Here is a 27,299-nt window from a genome sequence, read left to right as displayed (position 1 = left end):
TAAATATTAGTTACTGTAGGACCCAGCAATGCTACTGCTTGGCTTACAGTCCTAGACAATGGTCCTGGAATTGGTATATGAATGTTCATAGAAGCATTGTTCACAGAAATAGTGGAAACTGCCCAGATGCCCATCAACTGATGGATAGATAACCACAATTTCATATATTCATACAGTGGAATGTTTTCAGTCATAAAGGAGCAGAGTACTGATCCACACTGCAACATGAATAGCCCTTGAAAACATCATGCTAAGTGAGAGGAATTCATTAAAAGAACCCCACATATTGTTTGACTCTACTTACATGAAATGTCTGTATCAGCAGAAGGTAGATGAGTGGTTGTTCAGGCTGAGGGTAGGAAGGAGTGAGTAGTGAGTATGAATGGGTATGGATTTTCTTTTTGGGTTGATAGAATGTTCTGAAGTTGATTATGGTGATAGCTGTATAATTCCGGGACTAGGCACCGAATTATGCCTGTTAAGTGAGGGGCTGTATGTGAGTTCTACTTCAGTAAAGCTGTTATACAAAAAGAAATTACCTCCTAACTTACCCATTGAAAAATGGACTTTAGGTCTCCCTCTACTTTGCATTATGGAACATTTGTGTAGCAGACTAGCATCATTAAAAGTGATATCAGAGTCAGAAAACTTCAGCCCCTGGTCTGTTTGAGGGACCACAGTAATACTGATGAGGGGGATAAGATGACCCCTCTGAAGCAGGTCTGTGCTGTTTCCCCAATTCAGTTCTTATGTGGTTTATTTTCAGTTCTTTGATCTTCATCTCATCTCTAATGATTATAAAGAATTAAAGTAAATCATCATTATAGATTTGTAAGGAGAGACAGGAAAAAAGGAAGGAATTAAACTTGGGTGTCTGTATAACCCAAGATTACAGGTGACCTCTTCCTCTCCTGCTGTGGACAAACTAGCAGGGGCCCAGCATCCATTGCATATGGTGGCCATGTGTTTGTAGGATGGCCACTGGCTGTGACAGTATTTCCTGTAAATTAAAAAGAGGTTTTTGGCAGGTAATATACATCAGTACGGGAATGGAGCCTCATGAAACCAGAGACCTGCTTCAGCAGCTACTTCTTAACCAAAATTCTTCAGCTGCATGTCTTGAAAACCTGTGATGTCTCTGTTCAGACAGATGGGCAATTTGCTAGTTAGAAACTCTTAACCAGCTGGGCTTAGTATTCCCATCTACTTGGGAATACATGATCAGAAGTATTCCCACCTGCGTGATCAAGAGGATCACGGTTCAAGGTCAACTAATAAAAGATGCGTTGGTGGGGGGGTGGATTAGGGAGGTGCAGGCCTGTCATTCCAGCTAGGCAGGAGGCCATAGGTAGGAGGATTGAGGTCTGAGTCTGACCTCAGGCAAAAACTTGAGACCCTACTTGAAAAATAATGAAAGCAAAAGGGGCTGGGGGTGAGGCTCAAGTGGTAGAGTGCCTGTCTGATAAGTGCAAGGCCCTGAATTGAGAGCCCCAGCTGTACCACCAAAAAAAAAAAAACCTCTTACCAGTGTGGCAAACCATCATCCATTGATCCGTTGCTTTGCTGGTTTCTTTGGGAATCAGCTGGGGCTGCCTGCACTGCATGTAACTGATCCAAGTGTAACTGATGAGTGTAGACAGCAAGACTTTTATCTAAGAGCCATCACAGCTGATATTTAGGAGCCATGCCTGATTGCCTTCTCATCCTACTCCATTTTTCACATGAAGAATCCAGCCCCAGAGCGATTGGGTGACATGTTTAAACACACAGCTTAACAATGGCGGAATTTTTCCTAACATTTTATGCTTAACAAATTTTGGTTAAGGCTCAGCAAACTATTGCCCATGGACCAAATTTGCCCACCACCTGTATTTGTAAATAAAGTTTTATTGGAACACAGCCATAGCCATGTGTTTCTATATCATCTATGGTTGCTTTGGGCCTATGATGGCCATGTTTGCAACAGAGACTGTCTGTTCTGCTAAGCCTAAAATATTTACTATGAAAGTATGCCATTCCCTGTTCTAAGTTAATGAGAAAAAGGAAAATTTGATACTATTTGCTGCTACTTTTCACCTGTATTATTTTCTGTATTACTTAAGTGGTTGCCTGGAATGCTATCTGTGTTTTGAATTTGGATGTCACAGGGCTCCTTAAGCCTGTAGAGGTTGTGTAGACTCTTTGCCTCAGTTCTAATTTAGAGACAAAGGCATGGAATTCACCTCCCACAGAAATGTATTAATATGCTCAAGGTGTTAATTAGTTCCAGTTTGGTTTTGGATGTCTTGGCTGATTGCTATTACATAAACCTCAGTCTTTTGATCAACCCTGGGGTCTTTGTCATGTGAGGATTTATACATTGCTGAGACAGAAATGGGATGTGTGCTCACAAGAGCTTGGGTGCAGGGCCTTCCACACACCAGGATTCTCTCTAGTCCTTGAAATTTAATTGAAGTCTGCCATGGACCAGAAACATTTTGGGTGCTAACATTTCAAGTAAACAAACATCTACCCTGTGGAGATGATAATGCTAGTGGGGAGGATGACAGAAAGCAGTAAACACAGCAACAAATTCTGCAGCTTGAGAGATGGTGAGGAGGCTGTGAGGAAACTTCACCACTCCACCCACTTCTCCAGGGTGTCAGGCAGGATTTACTGTCTGATGGAAAAGATTTGGGCAAAGGCTTGAAGCAGTAGGAGGAGTTAGCAGAAGGGATTGTCTGAGAGGAGCGCTTTCCAGACACTGGGAGCACCTAGAGCAAAGGTCACAAGGTGAAAGTCCAGCCCTGACCAAGCTTCTCTAGGTGGTAATGGATCACCAGTAATCGGGTAGTGACTGATTAAAGCACAGGAACAAATGCTGGGTAAGACAAGAGGAGGCTGAGCCAGAATACTCCACCATTCCACACACAGCACTGGGAAATTCTGCTAACAACACATGGCTGTCTCTTTTGCTTCTGCTGTGTACTTTGGGCTCTCTGCACTAGGACACTACTTGCCTGTCTTCGACGCTGTTCCTTTCTTTTGCTGAATTCAAGCATCCTGCTTTGAGGTGGTGCACATACCTCACAGAGTTTTTTGATTCACCTGCCAAGGTTCTGGAGAACGGTTTTGACACTGTCAGCCATCTCCTCACTATCCAGACTAATAGTTACACAAGGGTCAGAGAAGTGCCCCCAGGATCCCTTGCCATGAAGGACCTGCTCTTCAAGGAAGAAGAGACTCAAAGTCAGAACCAGTAAGACTGGAGAAGGGAATGACGTCTCCTGAAGAGCCAAGAAAAAAAGAGTAGAAACCCAGGCTAGGCATGGTGGTATATGCATGTGATACCGGCACTTCGGAAGCTGATGCAGGAGGAGCCAATCATCTTTTAATAGCTGTACTTTGCAATTTATTAGTAATTTTAATCAGATGATTACATTAACCAACAAAAATGGACTGAATAGCTTTGGAACGAACACAGCAGTCTTGGCTAGCCTGCAGCTGGCGGGAGGGCAAAGAGCACAGGTGTGCCATTTAAGGAGCCTGCCAGCACTGCTGTGCCCCTTCAGGATTCAAAACTGAGCAACTGTTTGTTGGCTCAACTGCAGAATCGCCCTCCCTGGCTGGCTTCGTGAGTCAAGTGCCTGTTGGAAGCCTATTACTCTTTAGTAAATCTAGTCAAACATGTTCCTTGACTTCTCCTTTTTAAGTAAAGGGTTATCCACATGGTTAATTCTTAGAATTTATTTCCTCAGAAGTTTTTCACTAATAAACTCATTTCCCCCCACACACACACACAATAAAAATAATTTTAACTTGGGAAAAATAGTGGAAAAGATGTGATCCCAAATGTATTGGAAATACTTTTTTTTTTTTTTGTGGTATAGGGGATGAACTCAGGGCCTCACACTTGCTAGTCCAATGCTCTGCCACTTGAGCCACGCCTCCAGACTGTGACATTTTAAGATGTAATTGTCCTTTCATAGCTGTTTGATTCACTCTATCATCTTATTTCAAAATAAACATACAAGTCCTCCTTTAACAATTGGAGCTTTCACTTTTTTTTTCTTTTCTTTTTGAGCTTGTATTTCCATTTGATCTTGATAGAAATGTGTACCAGTGTAGTATATTTTTATGCTTGAAAGTCTTTTTTTTTTTTTCCCGTAGTGCTGGATATTGAACCCAGGACCTTTCACATGCTGGGCAAGTACTCTACCACTGAGCTACATCACCAGCCCTCTTGGATGTCTGTTATTGACTCCCTTATTATATTTATGCAACAAAATGTTACATGAATTATTTTTTCAACTTTTTTAAAATGAAAAAGTCTTATAAAGAAATTCTACTAGATTGAATTACCACAATAGTTTGTAGTACAGATGGTTCCCCAGATTATAGTGGTTCAACCTAATGATTTTTCAACTTTGCTGTGGCACAAAAGTGACACACATTCAATAGAAACTGTGCTCTGAGTTTTGAATTTTCACTGTGTTCTACTGGTAATTTGTGGTCCGATCCTCTCCTGAGAGGACAAGTTACATCGAAGGCTACTCTACCTCTTTATAATTGTGCTCAGCTACTTTTTAAATTATCGCTTGTGCACTTGAAGCTCTTGCTTTTGCTTCTTATTCACTGTGTGTGTGTGTGTGTGTGTGTGTGTTTGTGTGTGCGCGTGCAGTGATTGCTTTTCTTTAAAGGAAACAAAAATCACAGAGTTTTCTTTTCTCTTGCACTTCTTTCCTCTCCCTGGTTTTTCTTTTTTCTCTAACTACAAGTCAGACAATTGTAGGGTCTAACGGGTGGTTTGGGAGGCTGGCTTACTCAGCTAAAATCCTCGCCTGTGTGGCACTGGGTTTCTGCCTCTTGTCCTCAGGACTTGTACATGTGGATGCCATCTTAGTGTCTCTCTGGGGGTATTTTTATTATTTTTAATTGCAAGTTGACAAGTCATAGTTGCATGCAGGGTACAAGGTGATGTTCTGGTCTGTGACTATATTATGAAAGAATTAAGCAAATTAATGTATCCATTCACCTCAAATGCTTACTTTTTATGGTGAGAATGTTTGAAATTCTACTCTTGAGTGATTTTGAAATGTATAATGCATTATTATTTACTATATTCACTAAGCTGTAATCTCAAAGGAAATCCCTCACCTTGTTCCCATCTAATTGAGGCTTTGTACCTTTAACCAGCATCTCCCTAGTTCTCACCACCCACCTCCCAGTCTCTGGTAACCGCCTCTCTACTCTCTGCTTCCCAGGGTTCTCTTATTTCACCTAGCATAATGTTATCCAGTCCTATCCATTCCATCTACGTTGTCACAAATGACAACATTTCTTTTTCAAGGCTGAATAGTATGCCATTGTGTATCTATAGCATACTTTCCTTATCCATTTATCTCAATGCATATTTAGGTGTTGATTCCATAACTTGGCTATTATGGGGGTGGGTTGTATTTTGATACAGGGTCTTGCTGTGCAACCTAGGCAGGCCTTGAACTCTCAGTCCTCCTGCCTCCGCCTCCCAAGTGCTGAGATTACAGGTGTGTGCCACCAGGCTTGGCTAGCTATTGTGTTCAATGAACATGGGGTGTGAATATCTCTTCAATATATTGATTTTTAGTCTTTCTGGTAAATGCTCAGAAGCAGGATTACTGGACCATATGGTAATTCAATTTTCATCTTGAGGATCCTTCATGCAGTTTTCCATAATGACCGTCCTAATTTACATTTCAGCCAACAATGTCAAAGGTACACTTCTAGCTACGTCCTCCCAATACCTGTTACCTTTCATCTTTTCTGATAGTCGCCATTTTAATAGGTGTGAGACGACATCACATTGTGATTTGCATTTGCATTTCCCTCATGTCATATACCTCTTGGCCGTTTGGATGTCTTTACTTGAGAAATGCATATTCAGGGCTCTTGCCCATTTTTAAATCGTATTATTTGTGTTCTTTCTACAGACTTCTTTATATATTTTAGATATTAGTCCCTCACTGAAGGTATGGCTTGCAGATATTTCCTTCCACCCTGAGGGTTGTCACTTCACTCTATTGATTGCTTCTTTTATTGTGAGGAAGCTTTTCTTATTTTGGTGTAATTGCCTTTGTCTATTTCTGCTTTCGTTGCTTGTGTTTTGAGAGTCAAATCTAAAAATTCATTGTCCAGACTAATGTATAGTTTTCCCCTAATGTTTTCTCAGTTGTTTTACAGTCTCAGGCCTGTGTTCGGTCTCTAATTCATTTTGAGTTGCTTTTTGTATATGGAGTGAGATAAGGGTCCAATTTAATTTTTCTGCATGTGGGTGTCCAGTTTTTTCAACACCATTTATTGACTAGACTGCCTTTTTCCCATTATGTGATTAGCACCTTAATAAAAAATCAATTGGCCAGATGAGCATGGTATCTCATGCCCCTAATTCCAGTACCCAGGAGGCTGAGGCAGGAGGATCATGAGTTTGACACCAGTCTGAGCAACATAGCAAGACCCTCTCAAAAAAAAAAAAAAAAAGACCACAGATTGGTTGATTAATTTCTGTACTCTATTCTGTTCCATTGGTCAATGTGTCTGTACCAGGTTACTTTTGCTTTGGAGTATATTTAGGTCAGGTGGTGTGATGCCTCTACCTTTGTTCTTTTTGCTCAGGATTACAGTAGCTAGTCAGGTGTTTTGGTGGTTCTGTATGAATTTTAGGAAATATTAGAATTTTGATAGGCATTGCATTGTAATATGGACATTTTAACAAATTAGTTCTTCCAATCCATGAACACAATATATCTTTCCATTGATTTGTGTCTTCACGTGCATGTGTGACTATATATATTTATATAGATACATATTTAATTTCAATTATGAAATTTGGAATACAATCACAAAATATGCTACAATCATATCTATCTATTAAAAATTCTTATTTATAGCGCATAAATGATAGTTGCTTTTTTAAATTCCCCTGCACACCAAAGTGTTAAATTCTTGAACCTCAGAAGCTACGTTAAAGAATGAGCCTGGTACAGTGGTTCACATGTTAATCCCAGCTACTTGGGAAGCAGAGACTGGAAAGATCAGGGTTCAAGGCCAGCCTGGGCAAAAAGTTTGTAAGACCTCCATCTCAACCAATAAAGGTTGGACGCAGTGGCACGTACTAGTCATCCCAGCTACAGGGTAGGAGATCATGGTCCAGGCCACCCTGGGCAAAAATGGAGACCCTACACAAAAAGAATAACTAAAGCAAAAAGAGCACGGGGGATCTGGCTTAAGTGGCAGGACACATGCCTAGCAAGTGCAAGGCCCTGAGTTCAAACTCCATTATTGAAAAAAAAAAAACCCACAAAATTTCAACATATTTCTAAGAATCTGAATACAACTAAGAAATGTGAGATTTGCGCAGTTGAATGTTTGTTTACTCTGCTGTATTTGGTCCTTCTATTCAGGTTCCATTTCCAGGGACCCTGTGGGATAACTCTTCCTGAAGCCCTTGCTCGTCATGAGAATGAAACTGTTTCTTAAGAGCCCTGTGGAAGGAAGCAATTATAGCATATCAAAGAACTAGCCACAAACAGATGAAATAAATGGTCTTGTGGAAGATCTAAAAATAGCCTTGGATTCCCTAGTGGGAATCCAACCTGTTGATAAGAGATTGGGTTTAGAAGTAACAATGGCAAATGCATTTACTTGGAGAAAGCTAGAAAACTGCAAAGTTAATGCATTTGGTTTGAACTGAAATATAAGTGTCTTATGTTTGATGTGTTTGGTCAGTTACTGGGAGGGAAAATTTGTAATTAGATTGTCTTAAAAAAAGAAAAAGGTAATGATCCTGACATAGTTCTACGCTTTGGGCAAAGGTAAGAATAGAGGAGCAAAACCCTGGTATTTTTTGTTTTGTTGGAAAATAAAATCATCCTCTACAGTGGTAATTTATCACATAAGCATGGTACCCTGAGAGTGTGCTTGTTGGGAACTTTTCTTCTTTTCAGTGCTTACCTTACTTGACTGCCTTGCCTCAAAGAACATGGGATGACTTACCAACAAGAAAGCAAAGTAACCACCAGATAGAAAATCAGGATGAGAAAAGAGAACAGTGCAGACGTATGGATCGCCCAAGGATGAACACGGCTGCCTAAAAGTTAGCTCTGGCTGTCTTGGCAGCCAGGGGGAAAGGAAGAAGTGATGGCTGTTTCTCAAGGTAATAAATGAAGAAGCACGTGGTCATAAATGAAGAAGCACACAGTCCCTGTGGGGTCTGCCATGCTTCCCCAGACACTAACGTCTGAAGGGAGTTTTCCCATTGAGTTTAAAAATTGATGCACTTTTTACTTTGGAATGAAGTAGTGATAAAACGGATCTTTCTTCAAACCCCACCAGCTAATGCAGCCCTTGGCATGCCTGCTGTGTGGCTGGGAGGAGTGGCCATTAGTGAAAGTGTGAAGATCACACAAAGCACTGTCCCTTGGCTGAGGTGAAGGGCTGTTTCACCTCAACCCTTGCAGAATTGCACTTACTGTTACACTCTTGGCTTTTTTTTTCTTTAATTCATATGTGCATACAATGTTTGGGTCATTTCTCCTCCCTTTCCCCCCACCTCCTCCCTTGCCCCCCCTACCCCCTTGCTACCCGGCAGAAACTATTTTGCCCTTTGCTAGTTTTGTTGAAGAGAGAGTATAAGCAATAATAGGAAGGACCAAGGGTTTTTGCTGGTTGAGATAAGGATCGCTGTACAGGGAGTTGATTCACATTAATTTCCTATGTGTGTGTGTTACCTTCTAGGTTAATTCTTCTTGATCTAACCTTTTCTCCTATTGGCCTCAGTTGCTTTAAAGTATCTGCTTTAGTTTTTCTGTGTTGAGGACATCAAATGCTATCTTGGTTTTTTTGGGTTTCTTGCCTACCTATCCTCACCCCTCCCTTGTGTGCTTTCGCTTTTATCATGTGCTCATAGTCCAATCCCATTGTTGTGTTTGCCCTTGATCTAATGTCCACATGTGAGGGAAACATACGATTTTTGGTCTTTTGGGCCAGGCTAACCTCACTCAGAATGATGTTCTCTAATTCCATCCATTTACCAGCGAATGATAACATTTCATTCTTCTTCATGGCTGAGTAAAATTCCGTTGTGTATAAATACCACATTTTCTTAATCCATTCGTCAATAGTGGGGCATCTTGGCTGTTTCCATAACTTGGCTATTGTGAATAGTGCTGCAATAAACATGGATGTGCAGGTGCCTCTGGAGTAACCTGTGTCACAGTCTTTTGGGTATATCCCCAAGAGTGGTATTGCTGGATCATATGGCAGATCTGTGTTTAGATTTTTAAGAAGTCTCCAAATTTTTTTCCAGAGTGGTTGTGCTAGTTTGCATTCCCACCAGCAGTGTAAGAGGGTTCCTTTTCCCCCCCGCATCCTTGCCAACACCTGTTGGTGGTGGTGTTTTTGATGATGGCTATTCTAACAGGGGTGAGGTGGAATCTTGGTGTGGTTTTGATTTGCATTTCCTTAATGGCTAGAGATGGTGAGCATTTTTTCATGTGTTTTTGGCCATTTGAATTTCTTCTTTTGAGAAAGTTGTTTAGTTCACTTGCCTGTTTCTTTATTGGTACATTAATTTTGGGAGAGTTTAGTTTTTTGAGTTCCCTATATATTCTAGTTATCAGTCCTTTGTCTGATGTGTAGCTGGCAAATATTTTCTCCCACTCTGAGGGTAGTCTCTTTAGTTTAGAGATCATTTCTTTTGTTGAGCAGAAGCTTTCTAGTTTTATGAAGTCCCATTTGTCTATGCTATCTCTTAGTTGCTGAGCTGCTGGGGTTCCATTGAGAAAGTCCTTGCCTATACTTATTAATTCCAGAGTATTACCTACTCTTTCCTGTATCAACTTTAGAGTTTGGGGTCTGATATTAAGATCCTTGATCCATTTTGAGTTAATCTTGGTATAGGGTGATATACATGGATCTAGTTTCAGTTTTTTGCAGACTGCTAACCAGTTTTCCCAGCAATTTTTGTTGAAGAGGCTGTCTTTTCTCCATTATATATTTTTAGTGCCTTTTTCAAAGATAAGTTGGTTATAGTTGTGTGGCTTCATATCCGGGTCCTCTATTCTGTTCCACTGGTCTTCATGTCTGTTTTTGTGCCAGTACCATGCTGTTTTTATTGCTATTGCTTTGTAATATAGTTTAAAGTCAGGTATCGTGATGCCTCCAGCATTGTTCTTTTGACTGAGTATTGCCTTGGCTATTCGTGGTCTCTTGTGTTTCCAGATAAATTTAATGGTAGATTTTCAATCTCTTTAATGAATGTCATTGGGATTTTGATGGGAATTGCATTAAGCATGTAGATTGCTTTTGGGCGTATAGCCATTTTTATTATGTTGATTCTACCAACCCATGAGCATGGGAGATCTCTCCACTTTCTATAGTCTTCCTCAATCTCTTTCTTCAGAAGTTTATATCACCTCCTTGTAGAGATCGTTCACATCCTTTGTTAGGTTTACACCTAGGTATTTTACTTTTTTTGAGGCTATTGTAAATGGAATTGTTTTCTTGTTTTCTTTTTCAGTTTGTTCATTATTAGTGTATAGAAATGCTAATGATTTTTCTATGTTGATTTTATATCCTGCTACCTTGCTGTAGCTACTGATGGTGTCTAGGAGCTTTTGAGTAGTTTTTTGGGTCTTTAAGGTATAGGATCATATTGTCTGCAAATAGGGATATTTTGACAGTTCCTTTACCTATTTGTATTCTTTTATTCCTTCTTCTTGCCTAATTGCTCTGGCTAGGAATTCCAGTACTATGTTGAATAGGAGTGGAGATAGTGGGCATCCTTGTCTAGTTCCTGATTTTAGAGGGAATGGTTTCAGTTTTTCTCCGTTAAGTATAATGCTGGCTGTAGGTTTGTCATATATAGCTTTTATAATGTTGAGGAACTTTCCTTCTATTCCTAGTTTTCTTAGAGCTTTTATCATGAAATGATGTTGGATCTTATCAAAGGCTTTTTCTGCATCTATTGAGATGATCAAGTGGTTTTTGTCTTTGCTTCTGTTAATGTGGTTTATTACGTTTATTGATTTTCGTATGTTGAACCACCCCTGCATTCCTGGGATGAAGCCTACTTGGTCGTGGTATGAATAATCTTTTTGATGTGTTGTTGAGTTCGGTTTGCCATTATTTTGTTGAGGATTTTTGCATCAATGTTCATTAAGGAGATTGGCCTATAGTTCTCCTTTTTGGAGATGTCTTTGCCTGGTTTTGGGATAAGTGTAATACTGGCTTCATAAAATGTATTAGGCAGTTTTCCTTCCCTTTCTATTTCGTGAAACTGTTTAAGGCAGGATTCTGATAGAATTCTTCTTTAAAGGTCTGATAGAATTCAGCAGAGAATCCATCAGGTCCTGGACTTTTCTTTTTTGGGAGACTCTTGATTGTGCTTCAGTTTCATTTTGTGTTATAGATCTATTCAGATGATTAATGTCTTCTTGGTTCAGTTTTGGATGATCATAAGTATCTAGAAATCTGTCCATTTCTTCAAGATTTTCAAATTTATTTGAATATAGGTTCTCGAAGTAGTCTCTGATGATTTCCTGGACTTCCATGTACACCCTTGGCTTTTATAGAAATAGATAAGACATTGCCATATGCAACTGTGTACTGCATATGAAAGTAATAACTTTGAATTAATCCCAAATGCCCTTTGTGTGGGTAAGGATGGTCATAATCTGTGGTGAGCCTGAAGACCACCCAGGTGCCCTAAGGTCTTGATTCACACATTAGGTGGGTGGGTCAAGGCTGTACACCAAGGGGACTGGGAATACTGGAAATAAGCTTCTTTAGTCCTTACAAGGCAGGTTTTGCACATACAGTACCATCATGTACTAGGGATTGAATTGAAGGCCTCTTTGAGGCCTCCACGCCCCCTAACCATTTGCTTTTAGTTTGTTGTTCAGATAAAATCTCCTGCTCCTGCTTCTACCTCCCAAATAGCTGGGATTAGAGGCAGCATCACCATGTCCAGGCCCCAGAATGCATTCTTAATAACTTGTATCTGGGCTTCTCTAACCTCACTTTACATATTTTCCCAGTGTTAGCAATTGTGAGAGTCAGCACACAGTCACAGGGATTTATAATTTTCTACCTGGTCCAGATTCAGAGGTTTCAGAGGTTCTACCTCCCCATCAACAGTTGTGTTCATTCTTGTATTCTGTCGTCTTTGTTCATATTTGGCTTCATTGTTTTGAAATTGGAAACTGCTTCTACATTAGAAGGGATGAAAGGAGAATTGGAAATACAAATATATATGAGATAGAATCACTCAATTCAATGGAGTGTTCACTGAACGTTGGCGGTATGATAGTCGTCGGAAATAAAATGATTAGTAAGGCCTGGACCGCACCTCAAGTTTACAGAATGGAACAACCACCATGTAGGCTAGTGTATGGCATGGAAGCCACAGTGATAGAAATTTGTGCAAGCTTCAGAGAAGAGTGTAATTAGAAATGCACAAACTGGCAATGGGGCAGATGCTGAGGTGCTTGAAGAAGTAGGTAACAGGGTGGAGATTTTGAGGTATCACTGGCTCTACATGGGGGAGTGAGTGCATGTCAGCAAAGGGGACAGCATGTGCAAATGCATGGCAAGTGTGAACAGCCTGATTTGTTATAAAAATGATGAATCATTTAGTATTGTATAATGGGTGAGAGAAGATGAAGAGATTACTAGGCCACGCATGCCGGAAAACATACTTCGGTTCTCACCGGGGAACCAGACAGTAAGCATTCGGGTTGGTGACAGCGAGGAATCCAGAGCCCGTGAAACCCCACTTCTTGGAGAGTGTGGAGTGAACGCAGCCGAACCCACAAATACAGCGAACGGGGTGGACCTGGTGCCTGGCGACGGCCCGGCGGCTGGGACCTGCGGTTGGCGGGTGTCTGGGAGCTGGACGGCATCCTAACCAAGAGGGCAACGCGACACCCCTTCCCCACTTGGGAACGAGCCACGTGAGCCGCCACCCCTTCCGCAGACTGCTCAGCGCGGCACCCCTTGGCTCCAATGCACCTTCCCTAGCGGTCTCAGGGAGTGGGCGAGACGGACCCGCCAGGCGGTGCCTAGGCCACGCCCTCTTCGCTCTGCGCACGAGGCCTCCGAGCCTGCAGGGGGCGCGGAAGGCCTATGTCGCTGGTTGTTTCACGTCACGCTCCGCTCGTGGCTACTTCCGGGTTAGAGGTCAGACCGTCCAGCCTGGTGTGGGCCATGGTGCAGCTAAGACCACGCGCGTCCCGTATTCCCGCATCAGCGGAGGCAATGGTGGATGAGGGCCAGCCGGCCTCAGAAGAGGAGGCGGAGCACGGCGTGCTGCTTGGGCAGCCCAGCAGCGGCGCTGCCGCCGAGCCCCTGGAGGAAGACGAGGAAGGGGACGAGGAGTCTGACGACGAGGCTCCGGAGGAGCTGACTTTCGCCAGCGCCCAGGCGGAAGCGAGAGAGGAGGAGCGGCGAGTGCGGGAGACCGTGCGCAGGTTCGGAGCCCGCGGCTGGACGGGAGACCCGTCCCTCCCCGCCCGCTCTGACTTGTCACCCTTTCTCCCAGGGACAAAACGCTCCTGAAGGAGAAGAGGAAGCGACGCGAGGAGCTGTTCGTAGAACAAAAGGTTAGACGGTAGAATCGCCGTGTTCGACACTTAGGGCTGGTGGGATACCGGAGAGGGGAGAGGTCAGTAATGCTTGTGACCACCGACCAGTGAAAGTGGGAGAGTTGAGAACTGGACATCTGGGAGTTGGCATCTCAGCACTCAGCTGAGACTTCTGTCACTGAGCCATTTAGGCTCGCAGAGGCAGTTTGGTCTTTTTTTTTTTTCTTTTTTCCCAAATCTGATACTACGTCGTTGTGAGAATTGGGTGATTTATAAAATAAGAGCTGTGCAAACAGGGCGTGACTAATTCGCTGTCTGCTGTCGGGCAGTGGAGGCAGCGTTTAGTCTAATTTATTTGCCTAGATGTAGAACTGTCCTTAAACTCTGAAACTTGCAGGTGCATTTCATGGCTTTTAACTTACTCTTAAATGTCTTTATTCCAAAAGAAAAGAAAACTCCTTCCAGATACTGTTTTAGAGCAGTTAACTACAGCTTCACAGACTGAGTAAGTAATGGATCGTATTACTTGCTTACATAAACTACCTTTGAATTGCAGACTGGTACAAACGTTTGTTTGGGTCCATATAATTGGAAGAATTTTGGAGCCTAAATTTAAAAGCTACACAGTGGTATTTAAGTTTAGTGAGGAAAAATGGAGGTAAATATCCATTTGCCTTTTCAATTTTTTAAATTCTTTGTGTCCGAGTTCCTGATCCCGGTGTTCATTCAGTAAATTTGATTGAGCACCTGTTATATTTGGTAGATGGTGGTGAATAATTTTCTTATACTTACCTGCCACCAATTTTTCATCTTTTCTCCATCTTATTTACTTTCCCACCCACTCTGTTTAAAGCCAAAAGCTGGAATTTTCCTCCTTTATCCCATGAAATTCGTCAGACCCGACTGAATTTAAATATGTGAGGTCTTTTTCTATCACCATTGGCTCCCCTTAGTGCTTTCTAAGTTCAGACACTTAGCCCCCTTTTTCCTAGGCTAGCGATTCTCAAAATTTTCAAGAATTATTCAGATCTAGAATACATTATGCCTACAAACAGATCTGTTTGGTGGTGAAGTCCCTTTCATCTTTCAAAACTCCTTTCTACTCTCTTCCTCATACCCTCCCCACCTCCTTTTTTTTTTTTTTCAGTACCTGTGTTTGAACTTGCTAAGCAGGTGCTCTACACTTGAGTCATACTGCCAGCCCTGTGGCTGTTTTGTGCAGGTGCTTTTGTATTGTATTTTGTATCCTCACGCTGTATTTTGTTAGTTGACATTTGTCTCTTGAGATTGATCCTTGCTTCCTGTGCCTAAACTCTTGAATTAATCCTTTGTGACTTTTCCAAGTGTGATACTTCTTTTACTTCTTATTTTGAATACTGAAATCTGTAATTCTTAGGTCTTTAATTTTTAACTCTGTTAAAAATTCTTCTTTGGAACCTTTCTAGTATGCTGTCAGACTTACATTCTGAGGAAGACACTCCTTATCTGGTAATGTGATTGGGAGTTGGTTGGCACTGCATTAGGGAGTAACTTTTGCTCCCAAACTAATAAAAGATCCTGAGTAAAAAAAAAAAAAAAAAAAAAAGACAATGATGGTAATGAAAAGGATGTGTGTGAGAATCTTAAAAAAACACACATGAATTATGTAACATGTTTCAAGTACTCTTTGCAGTCATTCAAATCAATGTTTTTGTTTTTTCCTTAGCATAAAGAAATTGCCAGAAAAGCTGAAAGGTATGAACTGTTCTCATTTAAATAGTTCTCATGTAATGTGATGCATATTTGTAGGTATTTTCCATTTCTCCTCAGGGAGAGATAAGTCCATAGACCTGGGTAAGTTCAGCTTGACCTGTGTCCCATGTTTCTTATAAATAAAATTTACATCCAGATTGGTGTATAGTGGATATTTAAAGTGAACTCCAGTAAATGTTTTTGATTTTATATAAATACTGATTGCAAAATGGAACTTAATTTTTTAGTTAATTTGGAAAAGAAAAATGAAGAATGTGAAAAAGGAAACACGACCAAGAAAGTTAAAGTAAAGAAAGTACAATCTGTCAGGTGATTTTTTTTTTTTTTTTAAACCTACATGGGATGTTAAGATGACCTTTTGAGAGTTAAAAGTTTTGGCTTATATGAGAAAATTTAGTAGCATTTCAGATTGACTTCTCTGTAGAGAAAGTTCAGTTTTGATAAGTAGTAAGAATATACTTACCTACTGCTAAATTTGAATATACTATTTCTTGTAAAATCATGTGATTTAGTTGTGCTCATTATGTATGTGTGTGTGTGTGTATATATATATATATAAACTTAATTTTTTTAAGCCACTGTGTATGAGGTCAAGGAAAAAAGACTTTATTTCAGTTAGTGTAAGGGGTTGAGAGTTGTTGCTCAGGATTTGATCCCTAGCACAACAAACAACCAAAAAAAAAAAAAAGGGAAGGAAGAAAGGGTGGCCCTGGGTTAAAAAAAAAATTAGTGAAAAGTAAAAGTTGTATATGAAAGCAGGCATGTATTACCCTCATTTATTTGGACCTTTTGTATTGATTACCAGCCGGGACAAAAGCTACTTGGCACTAAGGCTGAAAGACCAAGATCTGAGAGATGCAAGGCAGCAAGCAGCCAAAGCCTTCATACATAATTCTTTGTATGGTCCAGGAACCAACAGAACTACTGGTAATTTTATTATGGACTATTTCAGTTTTTTACTGCAAAGAAAACAAAGAATGATAAGTAATTCTGTTTTTTAGTAAATAAGTTCCTGTCTCTGGACAACAAGAGGTTACCAGTGAAAAAGGCTGCAGCTCAGTTCTTAAATAATGCTTGGGGTAAGACCTAGCTTTATTTTGTAGGTTCTGATAATTTCATACATTGAATGTTCTTTTGGAGGAGATAATGCATAGTTTTAGCATATCCATTCATATAAACTAGAGATTCTTAAAAAACATTTTTTTTGAATTTTATGTTTCTTGGGGATTGTGATACTTGTTTAATAGTTCTACATAAAACTTTCTGTTCTAGGAACCCAGAAAAAGCAAAATGCCAAGAGGTTTAAGCAGCGGTGGATGGTCAGAAAGATGAGAACTAAGTAAATCAAAGCTAAAGTTGAGCGAAGAATCTGTACTTTGTACGCATAGAATTTATTTAATAAAGACAGAGGATTAATTTCTCTAAAAACCCTAACTGTTCACAAATCATTATAAAAACTATAAACCTATTTGGAGAAGTACCTGGCTGTATTTCATCTTTCTAGAGTACAACTGTGTCCTGTAGTATATTTGAGAGTCCTGGAAGAAAAAGCAGTCCAAAAGGAATTGTTTTCCTTTCTTTTTATCCATTTAGCTGAACATAGGAAATACCCACTACAGTAACAGTACCTCTTCCATCCCCTGGTGTAGGCCATGTGGCAGGAAGGGCAGAGGGGAAAAAGAGAGTGAACATCCAGGAAAGGTATTTCTGAACACACATGTCAGGTGTTCCAGTGCTGTTGATGAGATTACTTACTGGGGGAGTAAGAGAAGTCACCATGAAAAAAGTCATCATTACAGTAAAAGATCCTAAGTGCAGGTTACCTTGTTAGATTGCCAAACCAAAGGATCAGGTTAATCTCTCAAACAGCCTTTCATATTTCAACTAGTTTGGGGGTTTGCTTGACTGGTTAAGTCTCAAGAACCTTATTATGATTGTTTCCTGTACAGTTTATCAGGCTTGACTCTAATCCAGGGAAGCCGATAATCAGCTGAAGGCAGTCTTAGGTTGTAGAATTCCAATTGATAGTAAGAATAACCATATTAATTGCTGTAATTTTATATTAAAACACAGAATACAAGCACCTAATATATAAACTCAAATTGACACTAACATCTGTAGAAGTAAATTTTTAATGGCTGGTTAATTATATCACTACATTTTTATTGCAATATAGTACTCATTTAAGCACTTAAAAATGGAAGGTGTACAAAGATTAAATTAAGACACAGTAAATTGACTAAATATTTGGTTTTTATATAAATAAAGGTCATAACCACACTGTTGACATGTAATACTGTTATAATACAACAGTTAAACTTGTGAGTCTACAACAGAAGTCATCTGTAGATAAACAGGAAACAAAGGTGAAAAAGACCATGTTAAAACAAAACTACTGGGACTAACGGGTCGGGATTGTAAGTAGCAACAAACATATTCACTCAGCTCCTGAGTATTTCAAGTTTTACAGTACACATTAAAAATGATTTCTTCCATCAACACTATAAATTCAAACTGTTGGGTGTTTATGCATTTTGCAAGTTACACTGATTGAATGCTTATATGGGAGTGGGGGTCGGAACATCTCCCAATTTGAAATTTACATTACCCACATGCTAACACAAACACAACTTGTTCCATTTCCTTTCCCTCTCCCCCCCCAACAAAGAAGGCAGGATTTTTTGGTTTCTTTTAGATAATTGTTTTAAAGGATTTCTGATGATCAATTTGAATGTCTGAAATTCAGTAATATTTAACTCTTAGACAACTAAGAGGTTAAAGATGGAAAATAATTTCTCCTTTCTCCTAACACTAAGTTAGAAAATCATTTGCATCATGCTGTAAACTAGGAAGCAATGTAAAGCGACAAAAACCTGTCCCCAGTACATAATTTAAAAAATCTAAATTTCAAATCAGCAGAGCTGGTTCTACTTCCATGTTGACTATATGCCACAATATAAGTGAGCTCTTGAATGCATAGCTAATGTAGGTAGTCTTCCACTGTGGCAAATGCACAAGATCCAATTCCTGATCGAGCCATCAGTCCTAGACATTGTGTGGCTTGTCCCATTGCTAGGGCAAGTGGAGGTTGCTTTGGCAGATTGTGGGTTTCTGAGGAAAAGGGATTTAAAAAACGGAAGCAGCAATTAGGAAGACATTTTTAAATCTCTCTCTCAACCTGGAAAATATCACACTTCGTACACAATTTTATCAAGTGGCTTTATGCCTCTTATCTGCTAAGGCAGATTGATGCCTTGGACTTGATACTCTGACAAGGTGGTATGGCTACTGAGAAACAAATGTAAGAAAAATTCTTGCAGAATAAAAGTATCAGATACTCAAAATGTTTTACTTCATTAACTTCGATAAGGAAGATGAAAATTATTTGACATTTGGAATGGGGAATAAGGAAAATTTCTACCTGACCAAAAAGTCAGTTGATATTAAGAAAATGAGGTACCAGGCTTTCATTAATGGATTCTCCTACCTTTCAGGACAGAACCCATCAAAGGTTGTCTGGTAAATGTTATTTGGGAACAAGTGGTAGTAGTATAGGTAAGAGAACATACAACAAAGTTCCATCATTTTAGAGGGATTTAACTTAACAGTTAACACATTTTAAAAATTCAAAGTTTTTAGCATGCTACATATTACAAGTTTCTTTTCAGACAGTTTTAATAGCAGTAACTCCCAAAATTCCTTGCCAGAGATAGAAAAACTGAACGAATAATAAAAGTGGCCTAATTCAGAAGCTGTTAATTTCTCTTTGTGTGGAAACAATGTCCAAATTTCATGAGGATTAATCAGCCCTTCATAGGCACAGCTGATAGGAATGGGCAAAAACTGTGACATGTGGCTTGTAAGGCTTCACATGGTTTAACTATACCCTTGGTTCAGTCTGTAGTATGGTGGTAGAAGAAAGAGAATTTCCTGAAGGAATGGAGCAAAAAATAGAAAGCTGAGGACTTAAAAGGTAAAAGGAAAAGGAGGATTAAGAATAAAAGAATACAAGAAAACATACACAGATTGGTGAGAAAATATGGTTCAAAAAGAGGTCCATGGGTTAAAATAACTGAAGTACTGGTTCATTCATAAACACTAAAAAGAGAAAGGTTAAAAAAAAAAGAAAGGTCTCTTGAAGGTTCACAGAACCTTGCTGAAAGGTAAGCACCAGAGGTTTATTATTATAATCTTTGGCTAAAGGAGGCATATGGTTTTAAGCACTTCTTGAAATTTTGAACATATCAAATTTATAGTTAATACATTATACACTACTTATAAATAGTCACATATGACATAGTGTTTGTAAATACAGTCATAGCATCTTATAATTTTGACACTAATTTTATAGGACTTACACATTTAACATAAATTAAGCACTAATTATAGCTGAACTTACATAACAGCACAATATGTAAAAATACATATATCTTGGATAATAGTCTTAATATTCAACAATTTAATTCATTTGAATTAAATAAAAGACTATTGTAGAAAAAAAAATTTTCCAAGTTTGAGTGTTACCTAGCTAGCAGTTAGGTCTTCATGACTACCTAAAGTGTAGTAACTTCGGAAAGACAACTGTAGTAAACCGTAATTTCCCTAGAATGGCAGCATTGTCACTAAATCCTTTCATTTTTAACCAAGAATGTAATGGATTTTGTATAAGACACAAATTTCAAATTTAAGAAAACAACACAACACTACTCCTAGTCCCAGATGTCAATATTGGTCCTTAATAAACAGTGAATTAATGAACCTTATATAGGCAAAGAAAGATGCTAAGCTAAAAAAGAATAGTTTTTGTTGCTTCCTTTACATTCTTACCATATCCGTTTTGGTCCTCATTACAAGTCTCCATGTCTAAATTACTCTTTGTAACAATGTCCTTGTCTTTCTAAAAAAAAAAAACCCACAAACCTAACAGAGCCAAACAGCATAGCATAGGTGTCTTTCTCATTTTACTCAGTTAGATTTTCAAGTCAGATGCAAAAGCACTCTTATCTAAACTACCTTTGAAGAGAACTGCTCAAAAGTCAACTCTATAGTTTATGTAGAGATCCAAAAAATGTGCAGTTACAGAATTCATGTAACAAGAGTTATTTGGGACATACTGATATGTAAACACTGCAGTGGGTAGTTCACAGAAACAAACCAACTTGGAGAAGAGCAAATTCAAGTTTCTTACTTCAGGTATACCCCTGGGCTAAGCCTCCTCACTTAAACTGCTTTTCTTCTCTCTTACCCTTTTTATTAGGTAAGGACATGCAGCTGAATTTGTTAAATGCAAATACAATTAGACTCCAAGGATTGGCGCTAACAGGGTGCTTAGAAGTCACCTACAAGCACATTGGGTCTGTACCTTGATACTGCTGGCAGCTGTAATATGGAGGCTCAGGATAACCCTACCCATTGGAAACACTTCAAGACAAAACGTGGGATGCCAACTAGGAAACCTGACCTACTGGAGCACATTTGGACTTCTTCTCAGATACTCAAGTTCATTCACTCCCTTATTTGCATTCTACCAAAAACTCCATTCCTGATCTCTTCGTTTCCTTTTTCCTTTTAGCTTTACTCTGTTGTGAACCAACTATTATAATTATTTTCCTTAACATCCCCAAATTCCTCCACAGCAGTCAGGCCAAAAACCCAGTTCTGATCAATCTAAACAGATGAACTCATATACAGATAAAGGTTAACACCACAAATTCATATTTTTGTTTCCCAGCTGGGCTAACAAGTTAACTCTTACTCATCCTCAGTTATAGTTCTATCTTTTCAGTGGATGAAATTCAGATTCTTACCACTTCTATAACTCCCAGCCTCTGATTACTCACTCAAACAATAGGCCATCTTCTAGCATGCCCACAGCCTTCTCTCCAATACTGGAAGAAGAGCTATGGTCCAGCCAATGACAATTTAGGAGAGCTCCGCCCCTTAATTCCCAGCCTAGAAATGAGTGGCAGAAAATACTTTTCACTAAAGAAGGCTGGAAGGGAGGTCTTGAATTTAAATACTTCATTCTAAATGAGAAGCAGACATTAGTGGCTACCAGAAGTGCTTACACACACATATACAGGAACTTCTATTTTCCAAACATCCCAAGATGCAACCTACAATCTACTGTTTTGTTCCATTAGAACCCATATAATCTATTTTTGGGACAAAGGAAGAAGGTTTTTGTATTTTATATTTTAAAATATAAGAACATTTTATCAACATATAAGTGTTAGAACAAATACTCTCTCAGCTATTAAGAGAATGGCATAGTTAATTATGCCATTTGGCTTTACTTACCTAATATTGCACTGTTAAGAGCTGAACACACAGGTTCTCTCTGAATCGGGTCGAGCTGATTTCCAACTGGACTGTTCCAAGGATCTGAATATGCTAATAAGCTGAATGCATCCTGTTGAAAACAGTTCAGTTTTCAATTCAGATAGCTCAACTGTTATGCTTACAATGATTCCAAGTTGAAAGAAAGGTAAAATATGGCTTTATAGGCAGCACTAAGGTAATCTTTAAATCTGTTTAACCCATGTCTGGGAGGCTCTGTATTTCCATTCTAGAAAATGTAGCAAAGCCTAATTTGTTTTTATTTTTTCTTGTAAACACCACTTGTTCATTTCTGCCACCCTTCCCCCATTCATACAACACAAACAAAAATGGGGTAAAAAAAGTTAAATTCGAAAAGAATGGACTAATACTGATTAAGGCAGAGGAAGAGGCAAAACATTCAGATGATTTATCATTTATTACTAGTGATATGAAACTGACTGGTGGGTTTGGTTTTTTTGTTGCTGTTGTTCTTACACCTGATTTCAGGGCCTTACACTTGGTAGGCAGGGTTTCTACCACTTGAGCCCCTGTCCGTCTTGTTTTTTACTGGATGTGGGAACTGAACGCATCTCACTGGATACCATTTTCTCAAATTTAGTGGAAAAAATTAAACTGGCTCCCTGTCAGAGCTTCTCTTCCACACTGAATATATTTCTAACAATCCTGAAGCTACCCCCTCAAAAATCTCAAAATAACTGACACTCAAGTCTTTCAAAATTGACACACAGTCTCTGAAAACAACTGCTCTTTCTAGGGAGGCATATACTATGGTGGTTTCAGATACTCTGCCTTCAAGTCTAAGCTCCACCACTCACCAGCTGTATTGCTTCTGCCAAACAATTTCTTTAAATGCCAGTTTCATCAATTGTATAATGGAGATTATGAAGAGGTCCTAATTTCAGAGTCCTATGAAGACTAAACGCAGTTATTAGCAATGTCAGTACATGTTTTATGTATGCCCAAAGTCAATACCGGAACCCTGAGTATTATATACACACAAACAAAAGTGTAAATAGTAAAAATGTAACACAGAAAACCATTCCCAACACAGAAGGCAGACATGGTAAAGTTCTACAGAGGCTGTAAACTGTGAATTCAAGACTGTAACACTTTTCAAAATGCTGACTGCTGTAATTTCTGAACACAATCTAGATTACGTTGCTCAAGAAATTAGATTCCACTCCTGTTATCCAACTATTCTTCAGTGTCACTGCTAAAGCAGAGTTGGGGGAAAGGCTTCCTGATCAACTTACTGAGGCCTTTTTCATCCAAATGATACAATGGCCATCCATGGAGGAATCTACAAAACCCACGAAGAAATCTATAAAACAGGAATGCATATACCTCTAAACATATGCTTCCTCCATTGTCTTGTAATGCTGAGTATTTCAGGTTACTCTTCTGCCCAAATTATAATAAGAGTTCTATGAAGATAAAAATTACTGTACCAGCTCTGCAGCTATTCAGATGCTGGGTACAGAAAAGATTCTTCATATATCTGCTAATAAGACGACCTGCTTCTTATGATATTGAAGATGTCTTATGCATCCTACAGAGCTATCTGGTTCTACTTCCTGCCCCACACCCCAATTCAAACTTACACAGAAAGAATATAATATCCTGTAAAACTAATCAATCACACTATTGCTAAAGATAAAGTTTTCTCCAGACTCAGTTCACCCAACCATCTAATGAGGGGCCAACCCTGTAGTACAGATACATTTAAAAAGATACAATAAAGGATTTGTTCAAGGTACAACTAGGACATAAAATTTTCAAGTACAGCCAGGTGCCAGTGGCGCTCACCTATAATTCTAGCTACTTGGGAGGAAGAGATTCCTAGGAGGATCATGGTTCCAAGCCCAACCTGGGCAAAGAGTTCAAGAGACCCTATCTCAAAAATACCCAACAGAAAAAAGGGCTTCACACTTGAAAAGCAGGCACTCTACAGCTTGAGTCACACCTCTAGTCCATTTTGCTCTGGAGTGAGGTGTCTCAAACTGTTTGCCTCAGCTGGCCTTAAATCATGATCCTCCCAATCTCAGCTTCCCAAGTAGCTAGGATTACAGGCACGAGCCAGCAGTGCCCAGCTGGTATTATGCCCTTCTTAATAGAGAAGCAGACTGGCAGTGTTAAGATCACATAGCTAGTACTACACCTATTCAGTAAGATGCAGTTTCACTCTTTTAATTACCAATATAAATATTACAAGTTTAAAATATTGCTCATATTTTGTTGAACACAGATGCCAGTGAGGACACAGACCTAGTCCTGCATCGAGGAACTCGCAGGGCCTAATAGGGAAGGAAGATGTGTAATTAACATTCAGCGTATTACTAGTGACCTACCTAATAGAAAGAGGTTCAGAGTACATGCAAACTGAAGCTGAATGAAAGGAGAAAAGGCATGGTTAGAACCATGGGTAAGGAATAAGATCCTAAAATATCCAAAACACACTAAAAAGTTAGAAATTTTTTCGTTAAGAGGCTTTAAATGAAGGAGAGACTGCACAGGAATTAGAGTTCATTTTAGAAGGATCACGCAGCAGCATTATGAAGCATGGCTTGGAAACAGAATAAAAGCTAAGTAAGAAAACTAGTACTACTTATTTAAGAAGAACAGATTTATGCCATCAAGTTCCCAGTAGTAAACATCTAGAACACTATCTTTGTTTATAAAAGAGAATGGATTCAGCAAAGCAACACTAACGCTTCAAACCCTGAAGTAAAATGTAATTGGTGATGATGACCAAAGAAACGCAAATAAGCAATTTTAATATGCTAACAAATGTTAGCCCTAAAGTAGGATTAAGGTGGTGGCGCCACTTGTACACTCCTTTATCACTGCTGCTTAGTTGGTACAAGGTTTCTGGAAAACAGTATGGAGCAAGAGCCACAATGATATCCATAACCCTTTCACTCAGTAATTCCACTTCTGGGACTTGTATCTCAGTGGACTCATAAAGATACATGTATGAAGGTATCACTAAAGCATTTAACATAAATGCAAATACAAGAGAGTAACACATAGCCATTTAAAAATAATTTGTACAGAGCACCTGCTTAGAAAGCCCAAGGCCCAGAGTTCAAATCCCAGTACTGAAAAAAAAAAAAAACAAAATAGTGCCACTATAATTACAAAAAGGTAAAATAGATGCAACATGAGAGTTAAAGGCACAAAACTTCAAATACCATGAGATATTTCATGTGCCAATAATTGCAAGGGAAATATGCTGTCATTCAGGTAGAATTCTTAAACTGTACTCACAGATGACTTAAAAGTGTGGAGCACTTTCTAAATAGCATGAATCTAACTGGTTCTATTTGTTTTGGTTACTAGTTCTTTGAGGCTAGGGCAGCTCACTCGTGCCTATAACAATGCCTCATCATATTGCAGAAGTTCAATAAATAGCTGCTGAACAAATCAACTCAGGCAGTTCTCTTAGGTGTCACTGGCAGAAGTAGGCAATAAAAAGCAAAAACTAAGATGACAGGAAAAAAGGAATGGGAGACTGAAAATACTAGGAAGATAAAGGTCGAGAGAAACAGTGGGCCAGCCAGTGCTGCAAGAACTCCTCATTCATTTTTACTATAGGTGGACTACTCACAGGCTGCAGTGTGCCTGTCACTCCACACTGAGGAGAAGCAAAATACTCGTGTGCACCTTATGGTAAATATCTTACCTTTAACTTCAATGAAACCTTTTTCTCTGCATGAACAGTCCTCTGGATAATATTTATGTCTAGGTCAATGAACATGATGGTGGTCCTTACAATGGAAGGGCTGAGCATAGTGGATCATGTCTACAATTTCAGGTACTTGGGAGGTGCAGAGACAGGAGGATCATGGTTCAGGCCAGCCCAGACAAAAAGTTATTGAGACCCCACCTTAACAAATAGTCTGGGTATGGTGGTACACACTTGTGCTCTCAGCTACTTGGGAAGCAGAGGTGAGAAGATCAAAGTCTGAGGCTGGTCCTGGGCAAAAAGCATGAGATGCTACCTAGAAAAATAAACTCAAGCAAAAAGGCTGGGGATGCTGTAGCTCGAGTGATGGAGCGCTTACCTGACAAGTGCAAGAGAGAATAATGCAACTGAAAAATTGCCATCACCCAATGACACCCTAGCTAATGTCATGTCTTAGTACTCTCCATTACTCACATGGATTATGGTGATGCTGGCGTACACCAATCTACTGCATTACCAGTCACATGAAAGTGTAGCACACGGTTATTATAGCACGGCATACTTAAAAACAGCAACAGAAAGCAGTGGAGCAATACGTATAGTGTGTGCATAAAACACATCACACAGCCTCGTTTTGTAGTAGGCTATACCATCTAGCTTCGTGTAAGCACACTGATGTTTACATAATAAAAAATTTGCCTATTATTTCTTAAAACATATTCTGCTAAGTGATGCATGATTGTATATATGATTCAGAAGTTCATATAAGGGCTGGGGATGTGGCTCAAGTGGTAGAAGGCCTACCTAGCAAACCCAAGGCCCTGAGTTCAACTCTCAGCACCACCAAAAAAAAAACCAAAGTTCATATAGATTCCAACACACAATTACATGTGACCTAAAATGAAGAACAAAAAAGGATAATTTGTATATTTCAACTACAGCAAAAAAAAAAAAAAAAAAAAAGAATTCTCTTCAGTTGCCCTCAAATCCTCCAATCTTGTTCTAAGGTTTTTTATAAGTGTGTTAGTTACTCAGTTTGGGGAAAGGAGGAAACACCTCAAACTATTAAAAAGAAAGTCTCTTAAAGCAATTGGCAGTTGCTTAGAAGTCAGAGATGCAAAATCAAAGCCATCCATATGCTGTAGATAAATCTTTACATAATACAGTATGATTAAGAAATATCTTGGAGATGTGGCCATGTAATGGCATTTTCTGAGCTTCATGTGTATTAGAATCAAAGACAGAGTAAGCTGATAGAATGTAATCTTAAATTTTCAGAGGTACTACATAAATCACAATTAGCATAAGGTTTTAATAAGAAAACCAAGTTCAGGAGGGCACAGTGGCTCGTGCCTGTAATCCTAGATACTCGAGAGGTGGAGACCCAGTGGACCAAGGCTTAAGGCCAGCCAGGGCAAAAAAAAGTTCCCAGAGACCCCATCTCAACCAATAAATGCTGGGTGTGATGGGTGCACACTTGTCATCATAGCTAAGAAGTAACTGAAAATAGGAAGTTCAAAGTCCAGGACTACCTGGCATAAATGTTAAACCCTATTAAAAAGTATCTAAAGCAAAAAAGGGCTGGAGGGGTTCAAATGGTACTGTGTAGCAAGCACAAGGTCCTCAGTTCAAGCCCCAGTACCACAAAAAAAAAAAAAAAAAAAAGAAAGAAAACCACATCCTGCTCAATGTTTTACAAAATGTATCTTAGTTCCTTTGACACATTTGTAATTGCTCAAGGAAAAATGTGTGGTTTAGACCTACAAGGTTTCCCCAAAAGCTCACAAGTTGAAGGCTTGGTCCCCAGTGCAGCAGTATTCAGAGGTGGAGCCTCTGGGAGGCAAAGGCATCCTAAGGGCTTTGAACTCATCAATGGACTCAACTGATGAATTCAAAGCTTAATGAGGTACTGAGAAGTGGTA

General features: G+C 39.4%; 3 protein-coding genes across 12 annotated transcripts in view; 2 read left to right on the top strand and 1 right to left on the bottom strand.

The window, feature by feature from the left end:
• Sirt5 (sirtuin 5) overlaps positions 1 to 9,208 on the top strand; it is a 32,333-nt gene extending 23,125 nt beyond the window's left edge. For 6 of the 8 annotated variants that reach the window (XM_074082887.1, XM_020162401.2, XM_020162396.2 and 3 more), the window contains one exon: positions 7,419 to 7,913. In XM_074082887.1, the coding sequence (XP_073938988.1) occupies positions 7,419 to 7,494 (76 nt within the window). In that variant the 3' untranslated portion in view covers positions 7,495 to 7,913. Of the gene's footprint in view, positions 1 to 7,418; positions 7,914 to 7,961 lie in introns of those variants that run through there. The other 2 variants (XM_020162400.2, XM_074082886.1) reach the window with 1 other exon arrangement.
• Positions 9,209 to 10,933: 1,725 nt separating this feature from the next.
• On the top strand, positions 10,934 to 26,366 carry Nol7 (nucleolar protein 7). 3 transcript variants are annotated; one of them, XM_020176521.2, is made up of 8 exons: positions 10,937 to 13,484; positions 13,556 to 13,616; positions 14,045 to 14,103; positions 15,304 to 15,332; positions 15,578 to 15,659; positions 16,156 to 16,277; positions 16,352 to 16,429; positions 20,608 to 26,366. In XM_020176521.2, exons 1-8 carry the CDS (start codon positions 13,141 to 13,143, stop codon positions 20,715 to 20,717), a joined length of 885 nt encoding a protein of 294 aa, XP_020032110.1. In that variant the 5' UTR covers positions 10,937 to 13,140; the 3' UTR covers positions 20,718 to 26,366. The 3 variants fall into 3 exon arrangements, with proteins under 3 accessions (XP_020032112.1, XP_020032110.1, XP_020032111.1); XM_020176522.2 differs by lacking the exon at positions 20,608 to 26,366 and adding an exon at positions 16,623 to 16,830 and having other exon boundaries at positions 10,965 to 13,484; XM_020176523.2 differs by lacking the exon at positions 16,352 to 16,429 and having other exon boundaries at positions 10,934 to 13,484.
• The window catches only part of Ranbp9 (RAN binding protein 9), an 81,858-nt gene continuing 72,023 nt past the window's right edge, over positions 17,465 to 27,299 (bottom strand). Inside the window, exons 13-14 of the mRNA XM_020176520.2 lie at positions 21,651 to 21,762; positions 17,465 to 18,461 (exon numbers count right to left, since the gene is read on the bottom strand). Coding sequence (XP_020032109.2) covers positions 18,331 to 18,461; positions 21,651 to 21,762 — 243 coding nt within the window. The 3' untranslated portion in view covers positions 17,465 to 18,330. The remainder of the gene's footprint in view (positions 18,462 to 21,650; positions 21,763 to 27,299) is intronic.

This window comes from Castor canadensis, chromosome 8 (genome assembly GCF_047511655.1).
Source record: "Castor canadensis chromosome 8, mCasCan1.hap1v2, whole genome shotgun sequence".
NCBI classification, from domain to species: Eukaryota; Metazoa; Chordata; class Mammalia; order Rodentia; family Castoridae; genus Castor; species Castor canadensis.
This window is presented reverse-complemented; position numbering and strand designations above follow the sequence as displayed.